Source organism: Perognathus longimembris, chromosome 26, assembly GCF_023159225.1.
Source record: "Perognathus longimembris pacificus isolate PPM17 chromosome 26, ASM2315922v1, whole genome shotgun sequence".
NCBI classification, from domain to species: Eukaryota; Metazoa; Chordata; class Mammalia; order Rodentia; family Heteromyidae; genus Perognathus; species Perognathus longimembris.
This window is the reverse complement of record NC_063186.1, coordinates 5,469,150-5,496,884: the sequence shown is the minus strand read 5'-3', so window position 1 is coordinate 5,496,884 and position 27,735 is coordinate 5,469,150. Positions and strand designations below refer to the sequence as shown.

The 27,735-nt window shown below is 53.0% G+C and overlaps 1 protein-coding gene across 1 annotated transcript; it reads right to left on the bottom strand.

The window, feature by feature from the left end:
• Positions 1-1,328: 1,328 nt before the first annotated feature.
• On the bottom strand, positions 1,329-27,387 carry Topbp1 (DNA topoisomerase II binding protein 1). Its single transcript, XM_048334987.1, has 28 exons — positions 27,179-27,387; positions 26,453-26,543; positions 24,473-24,607; positions 22,264-22,407; positions 20,130-20,311; positions 18,942-19,138; positions 18,493-18,672; positions 16,930-17,099; positions 16,250-16,413; positions 15,849-16,099; positions 13,377-13,714; positions 12,910-13,082; positions 11,625-11,836; positions 10,370-10,644; positions 9,551-9,721; positions 9,141-9,250; positions 8,054-8,177; positions 7,196-7,342; positions 6,994-7,090; positions 6,286-6,478; positions 4,922-5,130; positions 4,281-4,456; positions 3,767-3,878; positions 3,475-3,638; positions 2,911-3,048; positions 2,669-2,758; positions 2,407-2,568; positions 1,329-1,610 (listed from the first exon to the last, which is right to left on the bottom strand). The coding sequence occupies exons 2-28, from the start codon at positions 26,534-26,536 to the stop codon at positions 1,473-1,475; spliced, it is 4,536 nt and encodes a 1,511-aa protein (XP_048190944.1). The 5' UTR covers positions 26,537-26,543; positions 27,179-27,387; the 3' UTR covers positions 1,329-1,472.
• Between the last annotated feature and the right edge of the window lie 348 nt (positions 27,388-27,735).

The window sequence follows — 27,735 nt, the reverse complement described above, 5'->3', positions numbered from 1 at the left end:
GACCTGCCACGTGAGCCCCATTTCACTCACGCCAGCGTCTTGTCCGTTTCTAGCGCTGCCTTGCGGACGGCTCCCAGGCGGGCAAGGCAGCACCTCCCTGCCGCCATCAGCACACGGATGGGGGGAGGCTAGAAGGCACCGGGCACCCCATCCTTCCCTGCAGTGGCCCAGCAGGCCTTGGCACCCTCCTTCCAGGTGAGTGCCCCAGGGCGTCTGTCTCCTCGTCTCCTGTTTCTCCATGGCTCTCATCTCTCCGCCTGTCTCTTATCTCCCCCCACCTCCTTTTTTTGGTCACGGGGCTTGAACTCTGGTGCTGTCCTTGAGCTCTTCAGCTCAAAGCTAGCGAGCCACAGCACCACTGCTGGTTCACTGGAGATGCGAGTCTCGTGGACTTGCCTGCTGGCTTTGAATCACATCCTCCCATCAGCTTCCTGCTAGGGTGACAGGCATTGAGGCGCTGGTGCCCGGCTTCTCCTGTCCTCCCCTTCCTCTGTCCTATTTGTGTCTCCTCCTCCCTCCTCTCCCCTTCTCCGCTCTTTTGTTTTTGGTCATGGGGCTTGAACTCTGGGCCTGGACGCTGTCCCCGAGCTCTTCAGCTCAGGCTAGGGCTCTACCACTTGAGCCAACAGCGCCACTTCCAGTTTGGGTTTTTTAGTGGTTCACTGGACATTGTCTTTCATGGACCTTTCTTGCCTAGGCTGGCTTTGAACTGCGATCCTCAGATCTCAGCCTCCTGAGTAGCCACTGGTGACCAGTTTCTCCCCTCTCTTTCCATCTCTCCTGTTTTTCGGATGCGGTCCGTATGAGGAAGTGAACGCGTTGCCGGTCTGTCCTGACATTCCCCCTGGGGCCTGCAGCAACGTGAGCTAGCGGACAGGAAAGGCCACGAGCCCGTCCGCTGCTTCTGTCCTTAAGCCTAATCAAGAGAAGCTTGGCATTTTCTGTTGCTTCAGCAGCTCACTGAACGCATCTTACTGAGTCACTATTTTGTCTAAATATTGCACTGTGTGCGTGGTGCCCACACTTGGCAACCGGCACGGTGGTTTGTGCAGTTACGTAAATACACATGGCCGAACCCAGCCGCTTCCTCAGTCCCCTTGGCTCAGGCTCCTGCTAGAGGTGACAGTAAATTCCCAGGGAGGACCGTGAGGCAATCCATCACTGGTGTAGAAGTTCTAGGCTCCAGAAAGCCCCCTGCAGGGTGGGCAGTGCACATAGATAGCAATTCTGCTGAGGCGCTTGCTTTGCCCAGGCCGGGACCCTGGCCAGGTCCCATGGATGAGAGGCAAACGTTCTTCATAATGAGCTCCACCAACCGCCAGCCCATCTGTGATTTGCAATTTTATTAAGGCGATCGAATTTTCAGCTGCAGTCATTACACTACACACAAATCCATCATAGTAACGAGCATATATATACATGTATATAAAATATTGAGACTTTAAAACAGGTAACGGCACGCCCAGTGTACTCTATCTGGGCCGTTTAGGCTTGTTTTTCTCTACTTCATCTGGAGCTTTTCTCTTCTCTGATGTTCCGGCTCCAGGTCTATTCTGAAGATGCGAGGCGGCTTCGGGCAGGCGGTAATGTTCTATACGAGGAGGGGATTCCTGTGCGGACAAACAGAACAAAGTAAGCGTGACTTCACATTCTGCTGCCTTTGTGTGGCCAGCACTGGGACCTTGGCTTTTCCACTCAAGGCTAGGGCTCTTCCCCTTGCACCACACTCCACTTCCGGCTTTTTGCTAGTTAGCTGGAGAGTGTTTCTTAGTGTTTGTCCAGGCTGCCTTTGAACCTCGATTTCAGATCTCGTCCTCGTGGGTAGCTAGGATTATAGATGCAGATGTGATCCAGAAAAAATTCAAGGAGGGGCTGGGAGTGAGGCTCAGTGGCAGAGCGCTGGCCTAGCAGACACAAAGCCCTGGGTTCGATTCCTCAGCACCACATACAGGAAAAGCCAGAAGTGGCGCTGTGGCTCAAGAGGTAGAGTGCTAGCCTTGAGCACAAAGAAGCCAGGGACAGTGCTCAGGCCCCAGGACTGGCAGGAAATAAAAAAAAGGCGGGAGGGTATTCCTAGGTCCTCGCACGCACTGTTATTAGCAGGCGCTTTCCCCGAGGTGTGAGCACTTGTCTCCTGGCCGGGCTGGTTCTAAACCCAGGACCGTGTTCATTGCACCAGGCAGTCCGGCTCACCAGTCTCATCCCTGCTCTCCTATCCTAGGGAAGTTTCTAGAAACTTACAGTCAGTCACGAGCTGAGAAGATGCTTAGGTAGTGCAAGGGGTTCATGGCTCCTCACGTGTGTGTCAAAGCCTCACACTTGCACTTGAGGCGGACTGGCAGGCTGAGCTGCCCCCGCCCCTCGAGTCACACAAGAAGCCCAGCGGCCCGGGTGGGAGGCACCGACCTGCATGAGGTAGTCGGCGATGTACTCGGTCCGCAAGCAGCGCACGTCCTGGGCGGCGGCCTCGGCCACGTCCACGCCCGAGCCCTCAGCCTTCCGCTTGTGCAAGTCAGAGAAGAGATGCGTGGCCTCTTTAAATAAGGAAGCCGCGTGGCCGCACAGCACCTAGTGGGGAGCAAGGAGGGCGCGGTGTAGCTGTGTCACACGAGGGCAGGGTGGCTGTCCCCTCCCGTCCCCCTCCCCCCGCTGCCCGGGAGACCCTCACCTTCGCTCCCCCGGACTGGAGCAGGCGTTTGAAGCCCGCTTCCCGGGAGTGCTCCACGTGCAGGATGACCTTCCACCCGCTGAACGCGCCCTGCGGAGGCACAGGAGGCGCGCGCTGAAGGAAGCGGCCGCTGCAAGCGCGTCCTGTGGCTTGGGCCACGGTGAGACCTGCGCCCGGTGCCGCCCCCCCCAGCTCGCCCGTGCGCACCTCGGTGCCGCCCCCCCCAGCTCGCCCGTGCGCACCTCGGTGCCGCCCGCCCGCTGCCTGTCCTGGATGGCCTTCCTCCAGCGCACGGCCGCGCGGGCCAGCCTCCGCTGCTGCTCCGTGACGCTGCCCACGGCGTCGAGGATGCCGCTGCTCCCCCACTCGTAGTCCTCCTCCTGCGGGGCAAACGGACCTGAGCCGCGCCGCGCCACGCTGCCAGCACCACTCGGTCTCGCGCGAGAACGGAGGACCTTTGACTTCTATGAAGGTGGCCTAGTGATGGAGCGCTCGCCTCGTATACATGAGGCCCTGGGTTCGACTCCCCAGCACCACATATACAGAAAACGGCCAGAAGTGGCGCTGTGGCTCAAGAGGCAGAGTGCTAGCCTTGAGCGGGAAGAAGCCAGGGACAGTGCTCAGGCCCTGAGTCCAAGCCCCAGGACTGGCAAAAAAACAACCCCAGCAAGGCCTGTCACAGCCTTGGCCGGCAGGAGGCGCAGACGAGAGGCCCGGAACCGTGACTGCAGACACGCGTGAGAAAAGGGGAGGTGGCCAAGACAGGAAGGCAGAGGTGGGGGGGGGGGAGGCGGAGGAGGCCGCACCTGCACAAAGTGCCCCGCGGTCCTGCAGGCTTCCATGAAGGAGCGATGGAGAACCCACTTGCCGGCGGCCATGGAGGCCAGGAACTTCTCGTTGCGCAGCGGGTGCCCCACGATGATGTGCGTGCAGCTGGGGTCGAAGCACTGCGTCTCGATCACCGACCCGCCTGGGGAGGAAAGAGGCCGCACCACACCCCTCCCTCTTTAACTGCAGGCCAGGGGTCATTGGCTCTCCCCTCCCCGCTCTTGGCTTCTGCACTCAAACGCCGCATGAGGGGCAGTCAAGTCCCGGTACCTAGCTCTTCGATGAGATGATAGTAGTCAATGCGCTCTTGGGGGTTCAGAGAGGACAGCTGGAATATGTACTGCTTCCTGGGGTCTCCATCTGTCTCCTCCACTGTGAACATCTGCAACAGAACAGCAGGTGTTTTTAGGGGGGCAGTAAAGAAGGTTTTTAGGGGGGCAGGTATTTTTCAGTGACTCTTCCCCACTCTTCTGAATTGCTAAATACTGACCTAATACACTGCTGACGAATGTGCATTTTTCCTAATCTGTGTGGACACGAACGCATTTCTACATCAAGGCCGTATCACCACTGCAACTACCCGTGTGCGCGCGCATACGCGTGCAGGACCTGGGCCTTCCACTTGGGGCTCGGCCTTGTCCCTGAGCTCTTCTGTTCAAGGCTACTCTACCACCGAGCCACAGCTCTTCTTCAGGAAAGAGTTTCAAGGACTTCCTGGGCTGGCTTTGAACTGTGATCTGTAGCTAGCATGACAGGCGGGAGCCGCCGGCACTGGCCAACAAACCTTTTCTTTCGGGTGTGGAGCCACAGGAGGGTTGGCCAGGGGGAAGGCGATGCTGGGGGCCTCGGGCGTTGGGATCAGATGAGCCTCGCATTTGCCTGTGGTTGGAAACTCTACTTCGTCAGAGATCACAGCTTTGTGCGCTTGGATCACAGAGGTGCGTCCAGGGTCGGAGACAGCTGAGGAGACAAAAGGCTGCGGTGTGAGGCTCAAAGCAAGACGAGACCCAAACCGGGGAATCCTGTCCAAGGTGGAATGAGCCATGCAGCTCCGCAATCTAAGTGCAATCAGCATGACAAATGAGCTTTCCCCAACCGTTTCCACGCTCGTGAGGTGCTGGCCATCCTGTCTGCTCGGCACAGGGAGGAGCCACGGAGACAGAAGGCACTGTGTTCTTGCATCACGGAGCTCCAAGAGAAGAGACAACCCAGAATTCCTTTTTGCTCAAGGCTGAACTGGGCAGCATTCAGAACCAGGGGGAAAAGAAAGCTCACAGAAAAGGCCAAGATTCCCTGGGGCCGAGAAAGCCACGTCCACAAAAGTCTCGTCCTACATTTCAAGTTTAACACCAACGCGCATTTGCGTGGACCCTGCACAAGGTCAGCATACCCAAGGCCGGCAAGCCAGTGCGCGGCCCTCATTACCCGGCTCAGTGACGTCTGCCTCGTGCCCAGGCTCCTGCTCGACCAACTCCAACTTGTCCACGCTGCTGGCGTGCGGCGTGGGGCAGCCGGGCCACCGCAGGCTGCTGGCCAGCCTGGCGCGCTCCTCCCGGGCCGTGGGGTCGTCCCAGATGATCTGCTCGCTCTGGGAGGGCTCCGTGTTCACGTCGGGCTCGCTCTGGCGAGACTGCCTGCGGAGAGGGGACTCGCTCAAAACACGCAGCCGCAGCCAGGAGGCGGCACAGGACAGACGGACGGGACGGCCAGCACAGACGGGAAGGCGAGCAACCCCCCAACCCCCGACAGCCAGCACGGAGGAGGCGGCAGCAGCAGACTACGCAAATGTTTCTCTGCACATTGTTTTCCCCAGGAATTTAAATCGACGTGAACTGAACGTCCACGCAGCCCACACTCCACAGGGAAAGCGGTCACCCTCGGAGCCCTACGCGGGACCAGCTGTGCAGGTTGCCTCCTTGTCTTCCTTTTGGGCCCCACTGGCCAAACTTTCCCGCGCTCTGGCAGAATCGCCATGTAATGTATCTAGTGAAGTGCATTTTTGGGGGTGTGGAGGTGGGGGGCGGTTCCAGGACCTGAACTCAGGTGGAGCGCTGTCCTTGAGCTTCTTTGCCCACAGTTAGTGCTCTACCATAATCCTATAACTAGTCAGGAGGCTGAGACCTTAACTCCAGAAAATAGTACGGGTGTTGCTCAGTGGTAAGAGCAACTGCCTGGAGCAGAAAGGTCAGGTATGGTGAGCAGGCCGAGTTCAGGCCCCAGGACTGGTATAAAGTCCCATGGACTTTCCTGCCCTGGCTGGCTCCCCACCACCATCTTCAGATCTCAGAATAGCTAGCACTGTGGACACGAGCCGCCAGCGCCCAGCTGGGAAGTGCGCTGTATATAGCGCACTTGTTCTTTGGGGTCCTCCTAGTCAAGCCTCCCACACAGCAGGGTGAGGGGTGGATGCACTGCACTGCCACACCCAGCTCTTGGGTGAGAGTCTCGCTAACTGTTTCAACGAGTGGGGTCTGGCGGCCGCTGAATCCACTTCCCGTCAGGTGAGATGGACCGTAAGCGCTCGTCTCTTAGGGGAGGCAACAAAGGAGGAATCCCACGTCCCTCCCAGGCTGCTGCCTGACAGGGCCGGGCAGCCTTGTGTGGGCTTCCAATTCCCCAGGAGCCTGGAGGACGGGAAGGGGACCCCAGCCGGCCAGGCCGCCACCGCGACACAGAACGGTGGCATAGGATACGGACCATGGGAATAGGATGCATGTTTGGGCCCTGACATTTAACACCTTCTACCTCATGACGCGGCCACCCGTTCTGCCTCTCTGGCGGCCACGCACCTCAGCGCCTCCAGGACGCGGCTGCGGCTCCGGCGCATGCAGCGCATGGTGTCGGGGGTGGAGCTGGCGCTCTGGCAGCCGCTTAGCGACAGGGAGGCCCTGTGCACCTGCGGCTTCGCTAAGGAGGTTGCAGACATGATCTCCTGCAGCTGCTTCTGGAAGTTCTCGCGCATCTCCAGGGTCTGCGTCAGAACTTGAAACAGACACACACCAGGTGAAGGGACTCCCATCCCCTTTTCCTTGTTCCTTGCTACAACCCAGGTGAGCTTCGAACTCGCACCTCTTGCCTCAGGAAGCAGCCCACAACCTGATCTGTCTGAGTGAATGGAAGGAGGCAGCACAGTTGCTCACCAGGGGTTAGTGGAGGCCTGGGGCCTCTGTGGAAACCTAGTGCTCAGAAAAAGGAGCACCCTTGAAATGCTGCCCCCCTGGACAAGGTCAGCTCTCTACCACCCGAACAGAACCACAGCTCCAGCTCCACTGCCAGCTTTTTTGGTGGTTCATGACAGTCCTGCCGAGGCTGGCTTTGAACCGTGACCCTCAGCTCTCAGCCTCCTGAGTAGCTAGGATGACAGGCGTGAGCCATGGGCGCGGCACGGAATGGGCTCTTAGGGTGCTGGGCGAGTATTTAGCAGCAGGGGGATGGACGCTGTCTTCGACCCGACAGCAAGGAGCACAAACTCTGCTTGCAAATGCCCCGTGCTTTACCTCCTTTCAGATCCGCGTGCTCGCCCGCGGGGGCCGGCTCTTTATCAGTGGTGGCTGCGGTGCCCCCGTCGCTTTCTTCCACGGGGGAGCGATCTGGCTGTGGAGAGGGGGAGGGGGAGGACGCGCTGTCATGTCTGTGAGCCTGTGACCTGTGGGGCAGGTGACCCTGGAGCGCGGGGCGGGGACACAGCAGGGTTCCTACCTCATCCTGCTGGGCTGCAGACGGGGCTGAGGGCACGCGGCCATTGCAGGGCCGGCTGTCTTGAGGGGCGCTGATGTCCAGGCTCATCTTGGGGTTGTACGTGTGTGGGTACAGCGACTCTGGGAGCCGCTTGCCCTCTTGGGCACACTGCAACACAGCCACAGGACGCCTGAGCTGCAGCAGCCGCAGGCCGCACGTCCGCCATGCACAAACCCGCCCTCGTGCGGAAGGCCCAGTGCTTTGCCCAAGGTGCGTGCTCTGCGCCAGCGCCCAGGTTATGCTGTGGGCAGGTTTGGGCGCAGGGCGCCCAGCAAGTGCGAGGCAGGAACTCTGCCACCAGAGCCACCCCAGCCTTGTGTTATTTTTCAGAAGGGGCCAGGGCCGGCCCCTTCTACTAGGCCTCCCGCAGCACCGCGAGAAGAGGCGCAAGACGCCCCGCCCGGCCAGTGGCTGAGGTGAGACCTCAGTGCATTTGTGCTGTCTGGCCTTGCGCTACCGTCCTGATCTCCGCCTCGCAAGGAGCTGTGTACAGGCACGAGCCACTCCGCCCGGCCCTGTCTATACCGTGATTAACAAGCCATCGCAGAGGAGGCACGAGCGTGGTGCAAGTGGTATAGTGCCTGCCTAATAAAGCGAAGGCCAAGGCCCTGAGTTCAATGCCCAGTACCCCCCCTGAAAGGAAAACAAAACAAGAACCGAGAGTGCCACGAAGCAGGGCTGGAGCACTCGGGCTGAAACGTGCAGTCCTGCAGGCCACATCTGCCTCAACCAGCCAGCCCAGCCAGCAGCATCACCAAGGGGGGTCCGCGAGCGCCACTGCCCCCCAAGGAACGGAGGAGGGAGGGAGAAGCACCCCACCTCCAGCAGCCAGTGCTCCGAGACCACGTGCACGCCCCGCTCCCGCACAGCCTTGTACTCGCGATTCGTGTCGTGTGACCGGCCTTGGTAGATGAAGTGAGTCACAGTCTCGTCGAAACTCCACCTGCAGCCGCCATGTGAGACGGGGGTGGGAGGGGAGAGGAAGGGGAGGTGTCAGTTCAGAACCAGTGACTCCCACAGAACGCGGACCTCCACCGAAAAGAAGACACTCTGTAACACTACTCTGCCTTTCTGAACTGCTCCTTTGAGCACGTGTATCATACAAACAAAAGTACTCTCAGGTTAATTAAACGCGGCCTAGGGCCTAATAAAGCTTCCCTCTAGGGGCTGGCCCTCCAGGTCCAATGATAAACTGTAACGTCATCTCTCTCCTTCACTCCTCATCGAAACAAAAATCGCAAAACACTAGTATTGCTACATGTATTTTGTAGGTAAGGCTAAAGAGCATGGTTAAGTAATCTGCCCAAGAGTATCCAGGACAAACCAGATATGACCCCAACACTCACGCTTATTCTGGATCATGCGTGTCTGTGATTCTAGCTACTTAGAAAGCTGAGATCTGGAAGATCGTAGTTTAAAAGTTAGCTAGGCTTTTCAGAGAAGTACCCTTGTACCCCCCCCCCCATAGTCCTGAGACTTGAACTCAGGGCCTAGCTGCTGTCCCTGAACGGCTTTTGCTCAAGGCTAGTGTCTACCACTTCCCCAGCTTTTTCTGTGATTCATTGGAGATAAAGAGTCTCAGAGACTTTCCTGCCCAGGCTGGTTTTGAACCACAATCCTCAGATCTCAGCCTCCTAAGTAGCTAGAATCACAGGTGTGAGCCACCAGCACCCAGCTAGAAAATACTCCATCTCTACCTAATCACAAAAGGCTGGGCTGGAGATGTGGTCAGATGGTGGCGTGAGCAGCCTAGAGGTCCTGAGTTTTAACTCTAGTACTCACAAAAAGCCAAACCAACAGAGTTGAAAGGCCATCATCAGCGTGTCCCTAGTGAACTAAAGTGTGGCTGGCTTTGTGGGCGGGACCATGCAAGAGAGCACCGCAGGGCGCAGAGAGGCACAGGTACCTGTAATCCGCTCCAAGAGAGGCGGCGAGCCCGTTGAGCTCGCTCTGCTTCTTCCCCAGCTTCTTGCTGACACAGACCACAACATTGACAAGCGGCTTCGCAGCCTCTTCCTGGACACAGAAGAAGCACGTCAGCCATTACTGTTGAAAAGCTATTAGGTCAAAACATGCACTTAAAAGACAACAAGCCGGGCTGAGAATGTGGCTCAGTGGTAGAGCGCTTGCCTAGCAGGCACAAAGCCCTGGGTTCTATTCCTCAGCACCACAGACACAGAAAAGGCTGGAGGTGGCGCTGTGGCTCAAGTGGTGGAGAGCTAGCCTTGAGCAAAGAGAAGCTCAGGGACAGAGCATGGGCCCTGAGTTCAAGCCCCAGGACTGGGGCAAAAAAAAAAAAAAAAGAACAAAGCCTACCTTCCCTGCTTGGGCCTCCTTCAGTTGAGGGCTGGCAGAAAGGTCAGTGTTTCGAGAGCTATTTGCCAAAGCAAGTTTCAAGCTCCTGACAATGACCTCGGACAGTGGGGTACTCAGTTTCCTTTTGTGCTGGCTAGGGCCTCCTGGGGTTTCCAAGGCTTCCAGTGCGTCCTATGTCCAGGGAGAAGAGGGGAGGGAGGAGGCGAGGGGGGCACGGGGCAGAGGGAGGGAGAGTAGAAAATAAGCAGAGAAGCCAACAGGGAAAATGAGGAAAGAGATGACATCTCAGAATTAAAGGACAACAGCTCACCCCTTACTGGTTTCCCACAAAGCAACTAAACATTATTTTGGTCGTGGGTCATGGGGCTTGAACTCAGGGGCCTGGGCTCGGTCCCTGAACTTTTCTTCTCAAGGCAAGCGCTCTACCACTTTGACCACAGGGACACTTCCATTTCTGGTAGGTAACTGGAGAGAAGAGTCTCCATAGACTTTCTTGCCCAGGCTGAAATCAAACTGTCATCGTTGGAGCTCAGCCTCCTAAGTAGCTAGGATTACAGGCATGAGCCACCAGTGCCTGGCCCAAGTATAGTATCGTGCTCTCCAGCTAATTCGGTATCCCTCTGCCTCTGGGGACAGACTGGGACTCAACACCGTACACCTGCTTCCCATCTCTCTGGAAAAGTTCAAGTGGTCTCTAGAGGTGATGCTGAGTTAGGAAGGGCAATGCTGACCCAGGCTGCCGTCTAGGAACGGCTGCCTTGGGACCTGTGAGGGTCCGCGGGTGGGCAGGAGGTGGGGTGTTACTGTCTATACCCTGACCTTCACATCAAAGGAAGGCTTGAAGAGCTTGTCCTTGGAGAGGAACTTGGAGGGCGTGTCCAGGTGGAGGGACGGCTCCTTCTGCAGCAGCTGTCCCCCCGGCGAGCAGGCCGGAACCTGGCCGGCGTGCTGCTGCACCACGGCTTGGAAAGCCTTGCTCTGGAAGCGGTTCATGTCCAAGGGCGACACCGTGGGTTTTCTGTGGGTCTCCCCCACCGTGCCCGGCGGTGCCGGACAATGCACCCCGTTTGTTAGTCCATTTGCCAGTCTTTGCTCTAGAGATTTTAAATGAAAAGAAACAGGTGAGCCACTAATATTCACCTCTTCCCCTAAAAGGTTCATAACAAGTGCTGCTTTTGTATGCTAGTAGTTTCCACGGGCTCAGCTATGCTCTGTGAGATTTGAACCCGGGGCCTCCACAGCTCTTGATGAGCCTTTTCACTCACAGCTCGTGCTCTACTTAGGCTAATCTCCACTTGCTGCCTTTCGCAGGTGAACTGGGGGCTTCCGGTCTCCCTACTAAGCAGCTAGGAGTCAGGCGTGAGCCACTGGTACCCAGCTTCTTCAGGAACACTTTAATAAACAAAGCTATATTCCCAATTACATGTCCTCCAGTTAAATGCAGTCAAGTTCTGGAGAGTTCTTAGTGAAATTCTGACAGGAGCTAAACTCACTTCTGCCTCCACTGTAAACTGTCATCCGTCCGCTGTCTGTCTGTCTGGGTAGTAGCCCTCGTGTGTTCTCACACTAACTTTGCCCTCCCCCCAGCTCCTCATCATCGGGGGGTATACATGCCCCCCCCCACTGCCCACCTTTCCCCACAATTCCTACGTGAGCACCCCACGCCCAGCCCAGCGGCCCGTGCAGAGACCACCCAGTTCAGAAGACAGGGCGCGCAGCCCGCAGAGGCCCAAGAGCGGCCAGCTGAGCTGGGACGGGGACCGCGGGAGGGCGGAGGCCGTCCCGGGAGAGAGCGCCGCCCCAGCGGAGCGTGCAGCCCCAGAGAGGCGGCCACGGCGCGTCAAGCGGAGCCCCACAGTAAAGCACGGGGTGGGGGTGCGAGCTCTCGCCCCCCACACCCGAGTTCCAGCTCCCCGTAACCCCCGAGTGTGCAGGCCAACACAAACTAAGACCACCTCTGGTGCACCCGGCGCATGGCCGCCAATGCGGAGCGCAGAGGATGGGCCTGCCCTCCACCGGCCCGGCACCCGACCTCAGGCGCCAGGAAGAGGAGGATGAGACACGGACGACCGACCTCCTCTGGGCGCACTGTCGATGAGGAACTGGCTTTCGTCCGCTCTCCGCCCCGTCCTCGCCGACTCCAGCAGCCAAGCGATGGTGACCGCCGGCAAAGCCCACTTCTTGGAAGCCTCGTACTTGGAGCCCGCCGCGTCCTTGAGCACGAGGTGCGTGCTGGCCAGCATGCCTTTCTTCGCATTGGGTTTGCGAACGAAGTATTCCTGGACGCTGAAATTGGCAGGTAGAGAAAAGCCAACGCTGACACGCACGCAGTTAGTCAGCAAGCTAAGAACAAGCTTTCCTGTACAACACTGTGCTTAGACTCACTCAAGTTCAGGAAAACGTGGGTAGAGTCACCATCGCGTCCAGCTTTGGTTTTAGTGGGAAATGCCATTTCGAGATGACCCGGGCACCGAGGTTCATTACTGCTGGGACGGGTAACTACTTCTAAGCCTACAATGCTTTTAGGGTTTCATTGAGCGAAGAGTTATTAAAACTGGCTTGTAAATCTTCAGGGGAAAAAAAAAAGCAAAATACAAAGGGCTGGGTTCTTGACTCAAGTGGCACAGTGCTTGCTTAGCACCTGAGAGGCTTGGGGTTCAATCTGTGGGGCTTGAGCGCTGTTCCTGGGCTGCTTGTGCTCAAGGTGAGCGCTCTACCAGTTGAGCCACCGCGCCATTTCCAGCTTTTCTGAGGAGTTTATTGGAGATGAGTCTCAGGGACTTTCCTGCCCTGGCTGGCTTCAACCCGCGATCCTCAGATCTCGGCCTCCCGAGTAGCGAGGATGACAGGCGGGAGCCACTGGCACGCGGCCCATTTCAGTTACGTTTACTGATGCAACAGTCCCCCCGCCCCCACCTTTTTTTTCCACATTGACCACCATCTCACAATTCAACTGGGGACTGGGTTGCAGTCCCCAGTTGTGGACGTAAACTCAGGTACATCTGGTTTCACGGATAGGCATGGTTCCTGCTTACCACTTGCATTTCTGGCTAAAACAGCAGAACCAACAGATGTACAATGAGAGACGTGCACGGTGCTTAGACCTGCAGTTCAGCGACAGCCCACCCGCCATCAGCCCCACAAGCCAGTGGGGCGTCAAAAGCCTGCAGTCTTGAGTCTGCCAGACACCCCTCTAGTACAGCCCCCGACAACCCTGTTGCTGAGCCCCCACCCACACAGGCGGAGAGGGCACCCCACACCATGCAGTACGTATCGCTGACCAAATGCCAAGGACAACACTTTCCCGGAAGCCAAAACCAATACACAGGGACCGCAGGAGCCCTGAAAACACGACCTACCTCGCTCCAAGGCGATTCGCTAAGAATATCAAAGAATCTTTCTCTGCACCAACACACTGGCTGAATGAAATGACACAGTTCTGCAAAGGAGTCGTGCCCGCCATCACCAGAACCGGCGTGAAGAGTGGATTGGTCTTGGGATCAACTAAGGTCTGATAGTCTATACAGGTGACCTGTAAGAACAAGAGAAACAATGAAGGCAATCTGAGACCAACCCCCCCCCCATCCATAACCCCCTGACAGCGGCTCACAACGGTACATGGTATAGTAGCAGCAACTTGTGTCAGTGAGGAGGAATTTTACTTTAGTGTAAATGGGTATATTCAGTCCCTATACGTTTTCAATGGCGCTTAACAATATTTATTACTGGAAAACAAATCCCCAGTGCTGCGCAATAAAAATAACCCCGGAGTTTCACAGAGCGGCACCCTAAGCCGAAGCGGCGCCCCGCCCCGGCCGGGCCTCACCAGCCACGTGTTGGTGACCACGTCTCCCACGGTGGCCTCCACTTCGCAGCCCAGGAGCGGGACGACGGCGTAGTCGGCCACGGCCCTGCTCCCCGGGGGAGCCACCTTCCCGGCGTGCTCTCTCACGATGTTTGCGATGTGACACTGGATCTCGTCGCTGAAGCCCAGAATCAGGAAGCTCTTCCGTGCGAACAAGCCCTCGGCGCTCGTGGGGGGGTCGGGAAGGCAGGGGCTGCGGGCCAGGGAGATGTGAGTGGAGTCACTCAGGGGATCCCCGGGAACGGGGCCCGTACAGGGCCCGGCCGCACACGCCGACGCTCCGGGCTCCTTCGCCAGAACTGGAAGAGAAAGCAGGGTTGACCACAGTTCATCTTACAGTGCTTTACTGCTCAGTTCCTAGCCAAGATGTAAAGGGAATGCGGGGTTAATAATTGTGCTATTTACAAAACGAAGGCTTCAGTGCGCACAAGGAAGGAGGGATGGGGTTACCAGGAATGCTCTCCGCCCCGTGGTCCTCATCGATGAAGGACCACCGCACCCCCACCCTAGGAGACACCCCAACTAGCTGAAAACCAGGGCTCCAGGGGGTCTGGATTCCAAAACTCGTGTGGATCGTTCATGACAGAAATGAGAAAACGTTAAGAGTTAACAGGTCCAAGCGGCAAAGCCGTCACGTCAAACCTTCACAGTAACAGAGTTATGGTTATCTCTAAAAGTTCCTAAAATGTTTCTTATAGCGGTGGCACCACCAGGCCTCGATGTAAATTTCTTAAGAGAATAACTGGTCAATAATAAGCAAATTGTCTCAACAGTCTCATTTTAAGATACGTGTAGCTGATGGGTAAAAAGAAAAGTGTCTGTAAAACAATAAATGACACTAAAATAGTCTAACATGCAACAAGCAATAGTCAATTAATGCTAAAAGGACAATGTGAGTAGGTTTTTAAAACCCTTCTGACGCTGTGCTGGAAGGGCGCGTGTGCTGCGCGTGTAACACTCAAGCGCCGGGCTCTCTGCCCTTGGCTTCCACTCTAGGCTGGCCCTCGACCACAGCTCCACGCCTGGCTTGCTCTGGTTAGCTGGAGGTAAGGGTCTCACACTTTCCTGCCTGTGCTGGCTTCCAACTGGGATTCTCAGCTCTCGGCCTCCAAGCAGCGAGGACTGCAGGCGCGAGCCGCCGACGCCTGGCTGGATGCTGCAACATTTAATGTTTCAACTTAAAAGCTGGTTTTTAAAACTTTTTTCTCAAGTGTAGCAAGGGTTTACAGAGCACGAGAGGGCAAAGTAGGGAGAAATGGAGAAGAGGCGCAGCCCCTCCCCCCCTCCCCGGCGTGGGAGCTGAGTCGCTGGAACTGCGGCCTGAGGCCCCGAGCTGCAGGGTGTAGTGGTCACAGCTCGAATCGCTTCCTCAAGTTGCCAAGCGTGGAGGCCGGGTTGGTGGGAGGCCTATCACCCCCACCAGGGCGACAGGAGCAAGACTACTCAAAGAACCTCTGGGAACTAAAACTCCATTAGAGGGGCTGGGGATATGGCCTGGTGGTAGCGTGCTGGCCGTGTATACATGAGGCCCTGGGTTCGATTCCTCAGCACCACATATATAGAAAAAGCCAGAAGTGGCGCTGTGGCTCAAGTGGCAGAGGGCTAGCCTTGAGCGGGAAGAAGCCAGGGACGGTGCTCAGGCCCTGAGTTCAAGCCCCAGGACTGGAAAAAAAAATCATTAAACAATTCATTGAACAGGTGAACCTGATTAGGCGACAGGTTTGGAAAGGATAGCAATCTCAGAAAAATCTCAAAGACAAAATGAACCGTGGCTTCCTCATTGTGTACATTTAAGTACGAAATGAGAGTTAAAGACAACGAGGGGAAGAGGGGACCATCTACTATCTCCAAAAAGATAACGGCTGAGTGAGGCATGGTGGCATGAGTCCGCCAACCCAACGAATGGGGAGGCTGCAGCAGCAGGATGGGCCGTTTGCGGCCAGCCCAGGCAGAGGTGTGCAGTGACACTGTTGAGAACGAGTGAAAAACAGGAGAGGCTGAGGCATTGTCTGGGGCAGCACGCCGGCCTGGCACGCAGAAGGCTCTGGGGTCCGTCAGCCCGCCTCCCTCGTGTCTGTGTGTCTGTGCTGCTGGCTCTGCTGCCTACGTGTGAGGGACCAGGGCACTAGCTTTTGCAGCTGGGGTTTACCCACACCACACAGGACAAGAAAGGCTGTTCTCGGGCTTCGGCGGCTCCCTTAGCGTAGGGATCCAACCACGGGGGCGCCACCCGAGGCTGCCCAGCACACAGGCAGGTGCCCACCGCGGAGGCACAGAACAACGCAAGGCCATGCACGCAGCAGGCCATCGTGGAGCCAGCTGCAGGAAGGGAGACTCGAGGGCTCGGAGCCTGACGCCTGGCCCGCCCAGCACAGATCCGCGAGGGAACTCAGCAGCCGAGGCCGGGCAGGGCCGGCCCGCGGGCACCCTCACCTATGGTGGAGTCATTGCTTGCGTACTGGGACAGCAGGTCCTCGTCCGCCGGCCCGGGCGCCTCCAGCGGGGCGGCGTGGGGCGCAGAGACGCTGCCGCTCTTGGTGGGAGGAGCTGCTTTGCTGGCAGGCTGGTTTGCCACCGCGATCTCGACTGCAGGCTGGTAGTGCGCGTGCACGTGCGGCTCCTCGGGAAGCAGACAGCCTTTGCTGAAGCACTCCAGCAGCCAGCTGGCTCCCACGACGTGAGGCCTACGACCACAGCACAGTCAGCCTGAGCTACGCGGGCCAGGCCGTCCTCCCCGGCATGCGCACGCACGCGCACGCACGCACGCACGCACACACACACACACACACACACGCAGCGCTAACAAACTGCTCTCAATGAAAACTGACAAGAACCTGTGAGATGATCTGCTCCAAAACTGCTTCAGCTCGTCATCGTGGTCTCCCAGGATGACGTGAGTTACATCTTCGTTAAGCTGATTAAAGCGGATGCCGCCTCCACTGTTCACCAGTTTTCTCAGTTTGTCGAGCTTTCGGCCACTAAAACCACAAACGTAGATCTGCAAGGAGAAAATTCCGGCCTCCGTGTGTGCTTATAATGTCACCCCAAGCGTAAGCGTGGATTCTGACGAAGGAGCTGAGTGCAGTGTGTAGTAGTAACTTACAGCTCACTGTGAAGGGGGAACTGGTGCCCCGTCTAAGCTCTAAGGGATACAGTACGACAAATCTATGTAAAGACCAGAACCACATAACCCTCTCCTCCCTGGGAGGGGCAATTAAGTCACAAGTAGGGTCAGGGGTCACACAAAATGCTTCCCATAACCGGCTGATCATTTTTAGGAGGACAAGGGCCAAGGGATTTTGCCCATTTTCCTTTTCTGTTTTTCAGTAGTGTGGTTTGAACTCAGGGACTGGAACTCGGTAGAGGCAAGTGTTCTACCCCTTGAACCACACCCCTCATGGCCTTTTCGTTTTAGGTTATTTTTCCAAATAACAGAGTGCATTAACCCGGCAGCAGGCCGCGCCGGGAGGGGGCTCAACGCCAGTCTCACTGGCTCACTGGGCCTGAGACCTACCCGGCAGCCATCCAACAGATCTTCGGGGGCCTGGAAGGCGCTGATATCCAGGTTGTCTAGGTTCTCCGCCGTAGAGTCCAACTTGCTGCTGAGGGCGGAACTGCATATCGACTCATTGATGTAACTTCCGCTTATGTGGGAAATATGGCTGACATTGGAAAGAGCTTGAACTACAGAGGTAGAAAGTAAAGGAAAACAGGTATAAATTCGTGGAGATAAAACGAACAACATGGTAATAAGTGTTTGTATATAAATTGACTTTTCTCGCAACCAAAGGGGTACGAACAATTTCTAAAGATTCAGAAATCGTGTTTTTTTTTGTTGGGCATGGCACCCATTCTGGCACCAGCCAGAATTTTCTTTTTAACTGAAAACTTGGTGGCCAAGTATGAGAAACAATTATATAATTAAGGCTCCTATCTTGTGGAATGAGAAATATAGCTGTAGGGCAGTGGCTCATCCCTACAATCCTAGCTACTCAGGAGGATGAGATTTGAGGATCACAGTTTGCAGCCAGCCAGGGCAGAAAATGTCCCTGGGACTCTATGTCCAAAAACCACCAAAAATTCTGGAAATGAAACTGTGGCTCAAGTGGTAGAGTGCTAGCTTTGAGCAAAAAAGCTCAGAGACAGCGCTCAGGTCCTTAGTTCAAAACCTGGGACTAGGGCTAGGAACATGGCCTAGTGGCAAGAGCGCTTGTCTCGTATACATGGAGCCCTGGGTTCAATTCCCCAGCACCGCATATATAGAAAATGGCCCAAGTGGCAGAGTGCTAGCCTTGAGCAAAAAGAAGCCAGGGACAGTGCTCAGGCCCTGAGTCTAAGCCCCAGGACTGGCAAAAAAAAAAAAAAAAAAAAGGCCTTCTGCTTGTGGCCACAAGCAAAACCTGGGACTAGGATGGGCACTGGCATGCACACATGCACACATAAACAAAAAGCCTTAATAGCAAAAACATTCTTTGAAGTAGTACTGTTGCAAGACTGATCTGATTGCTGGGCACTGGTGGCTCACAACTGTTATCCTAGCTACTCAGAAGGTTGAGATCTGAGAATCACAGCTCAAAGCCAGCCCAGGCAGCAAAGTCTTTGTGAGAATCTTATCTCCTAATAACCACTCAAAAAACAGAAATGGCACTGGCTATAGCTATAGCTCAATGTGGCAGAATGCTTGCCTTGAGCAAAAGAGTGCAGAGACAGTGCCCAGGTCCTGAGTACAAGCCCCACAACTGAGGGGCGGGGGTAGGGGGGAAGTTCTGAGAAAAAGAATAGACAGCTTAGAGACCTGTTTACACAGATAATAAAAGTGGTGCCACAAAGAATAAAACAGGGGAGGGGAGGAAATTTCTTGAATGCTAGTTTAAAAAAAAAATGTGGCTGGGAATGTGGCTTAGTGGTAGAGTGTGCTTGCCTAGCATGCAAGAAATTTGATTTCTCAGTACCACATACACAGAAAAAGCCAGAAGTGGTGCTGTGGCTCAAGTGGTAGAGCGCTCGCCTTGAGCGTAGAGGCTCAACCGTGAGACTCCAGTGGACCATCAGGGGCAGTGTGGGGGATGGGACTTACTCTGGGACGTGCTGACGGGGCCGGTGGGAGTGGAGGTGTTGGGCCCGCTCCTGTCTGCCAGTACAGGCTCTATCTTGTACATAGTCTCATCCTGACAAAAGCCTTTCTCCACGCTGTCAAAAAACCACTGCAGGGTCACACAGTGCACATTCCACTTCCTAGCGCACTCATACTTCTGTCCTGTGGTTTAATGACACACAAATGCAGAAATTGTCAAGTTTGAACACCTGCTTTCTTGTCACCATCTACCTGGACCAAGTTTACAACAGAACAACCCACACAAACACTAGAGTAGGTGGTCATGCAATTGCTCTACTGTGACCCAAATGATCTTAACATTTGAGGGGCGAGAAACCAAAGGCAAAAGCCAGTTAATGACACACTGTCTCACAATGGTTCACACGCGCAACACGAGGAGACAGCATGCTGCCTTTACAAACGTGTTTCACCTTTCGGTTCTTTGACTAGGAGGTGTGTGCATTCGTTCATTTTCAGCTGCCCCATGTACTGGCCGCCATGCTTCACGGTGAGCTGCTGGATCTCCTTCCTGTCGGCGCCACCCAGTCCCGTCACACAGACGACGCAACCAAGGAAAATAGGACACCGGAAGTCCTCTAGGTTGACCTCAGTATGCCTAGCTATCTTGCTAGGGGAGAAAGGAGGAAGAGTGAGCGCATTAAATGGGCCAGTCTTCAGTGAGCCAGACACATAATGACAAAGCAACGTCGCTACTGCTTTCCCCATGTAAGGATTTAGTGTTATGGTTAAGAAAAGGAGATTGGCTAACATTCAGAGCTGCACGGATGGCCCATGTACCTCAACACCTAGTGTCTAATGCATGTTTCTGCTAGTTTCTCAAAAATACTGTATTAAAAGAGAAAGACCTATTTTATTACTCTAAGCCCCTGCTAGTCAAAGTGGCACATGCTCGAAAAGAAGCCTGAATCTCTACTAACAGCCCTATGGCTCTTTGGTTGCCTAGTATGGAATGGACTTTAAGATGCAATAGTGTCTGTACTTACAAATGCAAATCTGATTCCAGGGAAACCCTCAGGTGCCCCGGAAGTACACTCTAAGCTCCATGGGAGGGAGGGAGGAGGCTGGCTTGCTCTACCTACACCTGCCGCCTAGCCCAGGCCCAGAGCCGCAACCCAGGGTCTCCTCAGTCTGGGTGCCCGCCCCTCCGCTGACGCTGACTGAGCCATTCCATCTCACCCACGCTCACTGCTGTTAGCATGGCTTACCCATGGCTGTTATTCTCCATCTCAACACAGGGGCACCGCACTGAAGGATGATGTAACAGTAGAGCCGCGGTTGCCAAACTGACTTCCTCAATTATTTTACACATGTGTACACTGAAAACAATTTTATTGTCAAAGCATTTTCCTTCTAGCTAGTGCTAAGCCCACAGCCACTCTCCCTGTGGACTTATACCCTGATACTGAGCTTTCATAGACTGGTTTTTTTTTGCTCTTCTGTTTCCACTGGAGAAAGAGTAACGATCCGTTTTTGTGTCTGAATAACAAACCCAAAGACCATACACCACCAAGCCTCCCCTAGGAAAACCCGGAGTCTGCCATAGTAACTGGATGCATCATTTCTTCAAATCTCAAAAGACACATCAATGTCTGTCTTACTTCTCCTGTGACTTCTCCCACAGGGTTCTTATCCAAGAAGAAAGCAATATAGGTTTCTTTAGGTTGGCAGCAACTAAGTACTTTTTGCTTCCCACTTCTCCAGCAATGAGGTGAGTTACTGATATGTTGAGGTCTCTGTACACTTGTCCGCCCATCATCTGCACGTATTTATGAACTTCTTCCTGTAGTCCAAAAGAATGTCAATACCAAAGAAAACAATGGCTCCTCTTAGACCACAGCCCACAAGCCTCTTCCCTCGTTGATAACATGTTTAGACAAGTGTTTCTCAGGATCATCAAGTTAAATCATCTTTTGGAAGATAACTATGGATTATAAATTTAAAAATAACCATTTTCCTAAACGCACACACACGGTGCTCTGGTCAACAGACAAGATGATGTACAATAGCGTGTCCTGAGGTTCTATGGTCTCGCGACATCTAAGCTTGTGTTAGGAGACACGTTCCTCCAACTGTGTTACTGTAGAGCCAAAATTACTAATTACTTTCAATGCTACAAATTTATTCAACCATGTTGTTCCTATGATTATGTTTTTAAATATTATGTATTTTGTAATGTTTTTGTACATATTATCTATTTTTAAAATATAAGTTATAGCACTGGGGGTGTGGCTTTGTAGCCGAGTGCTTGCTTAGCGTGCATAAAGCCCTGTTCAATTCCTCAGTACCACATGAACAAAAAATAGTAGTAAATTACATGTTATGTATATGTTATAGTTAAGCTGGGCATGGTGGCTCACACCTGTAATCCTAGTTATTCAGGAGGTTGAGACTTAAAGATTTCAGCCAATAGCAAGCTGGTAAGATGGCATGTGATTATATAAGAGGATCAGGAATCAGGCTAGCCTGGGCAAAAAGCAAGACTGTATTATTTAAAACAATGAAAGCTAGCTGGGTACTGGTGGCTTACACCTGAAATGCTAGATCTCAGGAAGCTGAGACCTGTGTGGATAGAGGTTCAAAGCCAGCTCAAGTAGAAAACTCTGTGAGACTCTTATCTCCAATTAACTACCAAAAAGCTGGAAGCAGAGATGTGGTTCAAATGGGAAAGTGCTAGCTCTGAGTAAAAATAACTCAGGAAGAGTGCTCAGCCCTGAGTTCAAACTCCCAGAACCTGTACACACAAATACACAAAGCTAAGAGAACTATATAACAGATATAATATACTGTATATATTATAGATATATAAAACTTGTATCTTAAGTATATACAAATAAAAGTTCATATAGCTCTCCTTAGAATCTTTTTATAGACTATCCACTTGCGAAGGTGAGGCGAGACAATCGCAAAGATCAGCCTATGCCACACAGCAAGACCCCACCTCAAAATCACTAAGAGCAGAGGTAGTGCTTTCCCAAGGCTGAGTTCCGTTCTGACTATTACAAAAACAAATGGAAGAGTGCATTATTACCATCTTGGCTGGAAAAATGTGATTCAAAAACAAAGTTCACTACAGAGGGAAAATTGAGTTTCAACTAAATGGATTCTTTTACATTCAAGTTACTTAAAAGACACACTCTTGATTGTTGTATATAAATTTTAGGGGCTGGGAATATGGCTTAGTGGCAAGAGCGCTTGCCCTTGTATACTTGAAGCCCTGGATTCGATTCCTCAGCACCACATATATGGGAAACGGCCAGAAGTGGCGCTGTGGCTCAAGTGGCAGAGTGCTAGCCTTGAGCAAAAGGAAGCCAGGGATAGTGCTCAGGCCCTGAGTCCAAGCACCAGGACTGGCAAAAAATAAATAAATAAAAATATATAAATTTTAATAATGAGGCTGGGAATATGGCCTAGTCGTAGAGTGCTTGCCTCCCATACATGAAGCCCTGGGTTCGATTCCTCAGCACCACATATATAGAAAAAGCCAGAAGTGGCGCTGTGGCTCAAGTGATAGAGTGCTAGCCTTGAGCAAAAAGAAGCCAGGGACAGTGCTCAGGCCCTGAGCCAAGCCCCGGAGCAAAAAAACCAACAAAACAAAAAAAAAACCAAATTAACTCATGAACACTTTGTGCAAGGGTCTTTCACATTACATCCTACACACTACATAGTGGGGAAAAAAAATCAAGTGTGGTAACAGATCTCTAAACCCACAGGCAGACTCTTCCCAACTCTTACCCTCTTGTCTTTCTCCAGGCTTGTACAAGATACAGTTACGTCAGACAAAACCATGTTGTAGACAGGATATTCAGCTCTTGGGACGCACTGCTGGTGGCGCATACAAAACAGGACTACCTGAGGGCCAACGATTCTACAGCCAAGCTACCGAGAGAAGAGGTTCTAGTAAGTGAAGGAGAAAACCACTATCTGCACAGAACTATTTTTGGAAGTATTCACAATTATTTACAGAAGTTGACAAGTATTGTAGAAAACTAACCAAAATGTTGAGGGCGGGGGGTAGGGGGAAGACCATTAATTTCTCAAATACAGCATATGGGAAACATACACAAACCAAAACAAATAATAACAATACATCATCATCAAAAGAAATAGCTTTCACAATGGCCTCATGCAAAACTCATCAAAAGTCTGATGTGACATGAGCAATAGCTCTGACAGTCATCTTATGCTGCGGTGGTTGGGAAACATCCGTGTGTATTTTCCACTGAAACAACCATCAGTGGAGCTTCTTGGAAGGTAAAGAGACTACACTGAGCGCCTCCTACCCCCACTAAGAATCCCAGCATGTCACAAAAAGATGTACTGGCCTACACACTATGTTCACTTGGGTTCAAAATACTTTCACCTCAATCTCTATAAGAAAGAACCACAAACTTGTAGTCTACACTCAAAAGAAGCCCTGTCCAGATCAGGGGTATGGCTTGGGGGTGGAGCTCTTGCCTAGGAGGCATGTCAAATTCTTAACATAGATAAAAAGGGCTTCACTTGCACTGACCCTTGAAGTTTTACTCTACTCCGGGATACTTGGGCCAAACTAAAAAGTAACCCCAACACGGCTGACATAGGTTCCTACTCCTGGCCACAGGTCCATGAGATTCTGATGCCATCATTCTTGATGCCAGCATTTCCAAAAGGAAGATAAAACCAACAGTGCCCGTGGCACAGTGGGCATAGACCTTCCAGGAATAGTACAGATTCAGAATCTACCCACTCCACCGTGCTCTCTTCTCCTTCAAATAAGAATCACCTTTCTGTAATCTAGATGGAATTACAACCAGTTTATTTATTTTTTGGGGGGGCCATCCTGGGGCTCGAACTCAGGGCCTGGGCACTGTCCCTAAGCTTCTTTTGTTCAAGGCCAGCACTCTACCACATAAGCCACTTGCAGCGCCACTTCCGGCTCTTTCTGCTTATGTAGTAATAAGGAATCAAACCCAGGACTTTGTGCATGCTAAGCAAGCACTCTACCGCTAAGCCACATTCCCAGTTTCCCAGGTTATTTATTTCAATGCTTTTCTCCTGTCCAGACACCAGAAAGTAATGAACCAGAACACTAGAATCAACAAAAAGAAGTGAAATGGCTCAATGGCATATCGAAATGCTAATCCCTGAAACACTTCCTCCAAATGTTCAGGTCCTATACAAGGCAGAGGTACTAAAATTCCACACTCCACAGAATAGACAGGAATTGATCAAGTCTTTTCCTACTCTATTAATTCCTCCCTATTCTCCTGCAATCTGAGTTTAAATACAATAAAATTCAACACTAAAGCGTTTCTTTACAATAACATTCACCAATTCACTAATAACATGCACATCAGCCTTTTCAAAACACCACTGCCAAGCCAATGGCTCACGCCTGTGATCCTAGCTACTCAGGAGACTGAGATCTGAAGGATCATGATTGAAGAACAGCCCAGGAAAAAAAGCCTGTGAGACTCCATCTCCAAAATAACCAGCAAAGAGCCAGGCTGGGGGAGTGCTGGCTCAAGTGAAAGAGCTCCAGCTGAGCAAAGAAGTCCAGCAAGGGCTGGGGATATGGCCTAGTGGCAAGAGTGCTTGCCCCGTATACATGAGGCCCGGGGTTCAATTCCCCAGCACCACATATATAGAAAATGGCCAGAGGTGGTGCTGTGACTCAAGTGGCAGAGTGCTAGCCTTGAGCGGGAAGAAGCCAGGGACAGTGCTCAGGCCCTGAGTCCAAGGCCCAGGACTGGCCAAAAAAAAAAAAAAGAAGTCCAGCAAGCCTGAGTACTTAAGTTCAAATGCTGATATTGGCAAAACAAAACATTAGTCTGGCCTCCCAGATCAGAGGACTCGATGTATTCAGAATATGAATAATACTTCAGGATTTACAAGCAAAAACTACACCCTCTTCCCCCAAATAGCAAAGACTACTGAATGAACATACTAGAAGTTAGCAAACCTTTTTAAGATGATCAAAAACAGGGCCACTAAAAGGGTCACAGATATAAAGTGACCTGTCATTCTCCTTCATCTTTATTGCCTCTTCTTCTGTAATAATCTGAAGATATTCTTCTGATTGGAATTCCTTTATTGACTGAAAAAAACAAAACAACACACCAGAAATGAGTTGAGTCCTATCAACTCTTCAAAATCAATTCAAAATCAATCTTTAAACCAGTCTTTTCCTTATTGAAAGCAAGACACTCCTCTCACCAAGACCACTGCAAAAGATGCTCAATGGTTTCCTCCTTCCTCTTAACACTTGTGAAGAGATATTCTCCACACATTGCTTAGTCATCTTTATAAAACCTAAATCAGATGTTACTTGTGTTCAAACCTTCTAACGGAGTTAGGCATGGTAGCACAGGCCTGCAATCCCGCAGAGGGGAAAGATCTCAAGTTCAAGGTAACTGGGGAAAAGGTAGTGAGAAAACTTGGCTCATGCCTGAGGCTGAGATCTGAGGATGGCGGTTCCAAAGTGCATGAGACCCCAATCTCCAATTAGTCACAGAAAAAGCTGCAAGTGGAGCTGTGGCTTAAAGAGGGAAACCGCTAGCCTTGAGCAGAAAGAACTCAGGTACGGCGCCCAGGCCCTTCAGCAGGTTCAAGCCTCAGGACTGGCAGGAAAAAAGAACTTGGGGAATGACTCAAGTGCTAGCGTGCTTTGTATGGCCTCTTCCCTTTTACTCTCAGAAGCACCCCTAAATATTCTTACCCCCTCCCTTACTGACCATACATACCATGGCCACACTAACTTCCCAGGACCCTGGATACGGCCTCTCCTTCTGCCAACATCTTCTCCAGATCCAGATACCCACCCAACCACCGCCTTCCTCTAGTTAACTTAAATATCTTCACCACAGAGCCCATTCAGATCAAGTTGTAGCCTTCCCATTTCTTTCTTCTGACATATACTCTCTGGAGCTCCTTAAAACTGTTTTACTTTCTCTCCCCTCACCCACTGGAAAAATACACTTAGCATCCTAGAGCATATTCTGTTTTCTCATTTATCTCATTCTGGTTAATTTCCTGCTGCTAAGAGAGGAGAATCAGTTGCTTGCTCTGACCTGTGATGTATTCCAAGTATTAGAGCATGGAGATGCAATATGCATTTAAAGAAACTAACTTTCCTTAAAGTTAAAATTTGTTGCAACTGCTTCAATGTAAACTGAAAATCTTGCTTATAATGTAGGTTCTGTCAATTCGAGGGCCCATGATCTTCTATTATCTCATATTAAACTAGGCACAGGGAAAAATCGTTTTAACCAAAGAGGACTGAAGTAGGACTGATTCAGTTTTTTGTTGTTTAATACATTAAGGAGCAATCTGGGAAGCATACAACAATTTTCAAGAACTGGTCAGAGCCGAGCATGGTGGTGCATATTTGTTTTTTGGGTTTTTTTTTGGCCAGTCCTGGGCCTTGGACTCAGGGCCTGAGCACTGTCCCTGGCTTCTTTTTGCTCAAGGCTAGCACTCTGCCACCTGAGCCACAGCACCACTTCTGGCCGTTTTCTATATATGTGGTGCTGGGGAATCGAACCCAAGGCTTCATGTATACAGGGCAAGCACTCTTGCCACTAGGCCATATTCCCAGCCCGGTGGTGCGTATTTGTAATCTCAGCATTCCCCACCCCCCATCCCCTCTCCTTGCCCCTGGTGCTTGAACTCATAGCCTGAGCACTGTCCCTTAGTTTTTTTTTCATTCAGAGCTGGCGCTCAACCACTGATCTACAGTTCCACTTCTGGCTTTTTGGTGATTTTAATTAAGAGAGTCTCACAGACTTTCCTGCTATCTAGGTTTCCTGAGTAGCAAATAAGGATTGAAGGCATAAGCCACCGGTGCCTGTCAGAAAATGTCAATTTCTAACACAAAAAGCCCAGCCATTAAAAACAAAAACACCTGAAAAACAAGGCAAAGTACTCAGGACATTATTCTTACCTCCAGAGCTTTAAAAAAACATTCAGAATTGGCTGAAGACTTTAAAAACTTTACAAAAAACGGTTCTTGGCCATTTCTAGACATTTCCGAACTGTGGAAAGGAAAGAAAGAAAAAGAATGCCTCTGAATTAAATCTCATCCGAGGAGTAAATGGGTGGGTGGGGGGGGGAGAATGGGTCAACGGCACTTGGTTTAGGAATACATAGCATCTGCGGATGCCAGTACCCCAGCTTAGGAATACATAGCATCTGCGGATGCCAGTACCCCAGGGCCCAGTAGGGTCGGCCTATCCCCAGGTACAGAGACTTTAAATATAAAAATGACTGTACCTCCACCCCAGAGCCTCGATGCCCCTGCACCTCAACTCTCAGCCGGGAGCCTAGGTGGCCGCCCCCGTCCCGTGCCCCAGGTCCCAGGGTGAGTGAGGCCTGCGTCTTGGAGCACACCCTCCCCCCCCCCCGCCCGCCCCGCTCAGGGCCTGGGTGTCCTGCGGGGCTCCACCCCCCATCCCGGGGTTCCCCCGCGTCCCCCAGCGGGAGGCCGAGGTCTTGAACCCACTTCACCCCTATCCCAGGGTGCCCGGCGCCCCGGTTTTCCCCCCCTCCCAGGGGTGGGAGGCCGAGGTCTTGAGCCCACTTCACTACCTCCACCCCTCCCGGGCCCGAGCGCCGCGGCCCCGGCAGCGGGAGGGCCGGTTACCCCCCGTCCCGGAGGCCCGTCACTCACCCCGGTGGAACCTGGGGGGGATCCCCGGGCGGCGTCTCGGGGGGCGCGCGGGCCGCAGGACGGTAGCTGGAGTCGGGCGCCAGCCTGGCCACCGCCCCCCGCAGCCCCAGCCCCCGTCCCCCCCCCCCTGCGGCGGGCGCCCCCAGTACGGACCGAGACGCCCAAGAACCCGGAAGTGGCGCAGCGCGAGAACCGACTTTCGCGCCAGGGGCTCCTTCCGGCGGAAGTGACGTCGCCGGCGCCGGGCGGGGGGCGGGGATAACGACGAGGTCCCGGATGTGGGCCCGGCTCGGGCGCGGCCGGGGTCGGTCCAGGTCTGTCTGTCTCTTATGAGGTACAATGTCAAGTTTCACGGAAGGAGAGATTGAATTGCACACCTTAGGGCTTCTCCAAATAAACACACCAGGTCTACTCGTTTTTCTGTTAACTGTTGTAACAAGTGTCCACGCGCTTATTTTTACAGTGTGGAAAGTCGGCGGCCTGGCATGAATTCGGCCTCTCTGGGCTAAGAGTCCAGATGCCCCGCCGAGCTCTGCCCTACAAGAAAGCCCCTTTCC

Coding starts and splice junctions, on each gene's coding strand:
- Topbp1 (XM_048334987.1), bottom strand. CDS start 26,536: ATGTCTAGAAATGGCCAAGAACCGTTTTTTGTAAAGTTTTTAAAGTCT. Junction 19,139..20,129: donor TGGGAGAAGTCACAGGAGAA/GTAAGACAGACA, acceptor TTTCTCCCCTAG/CAAGATAGCTAGGCATACTG. Junction 16,100..16,249: donor TGGAGCAGATCATCTCACAG/GTTCTTGTCAGT, acceptor CTGTGGTCGTAG/GCCTCACGTCGTGGGAGCCA.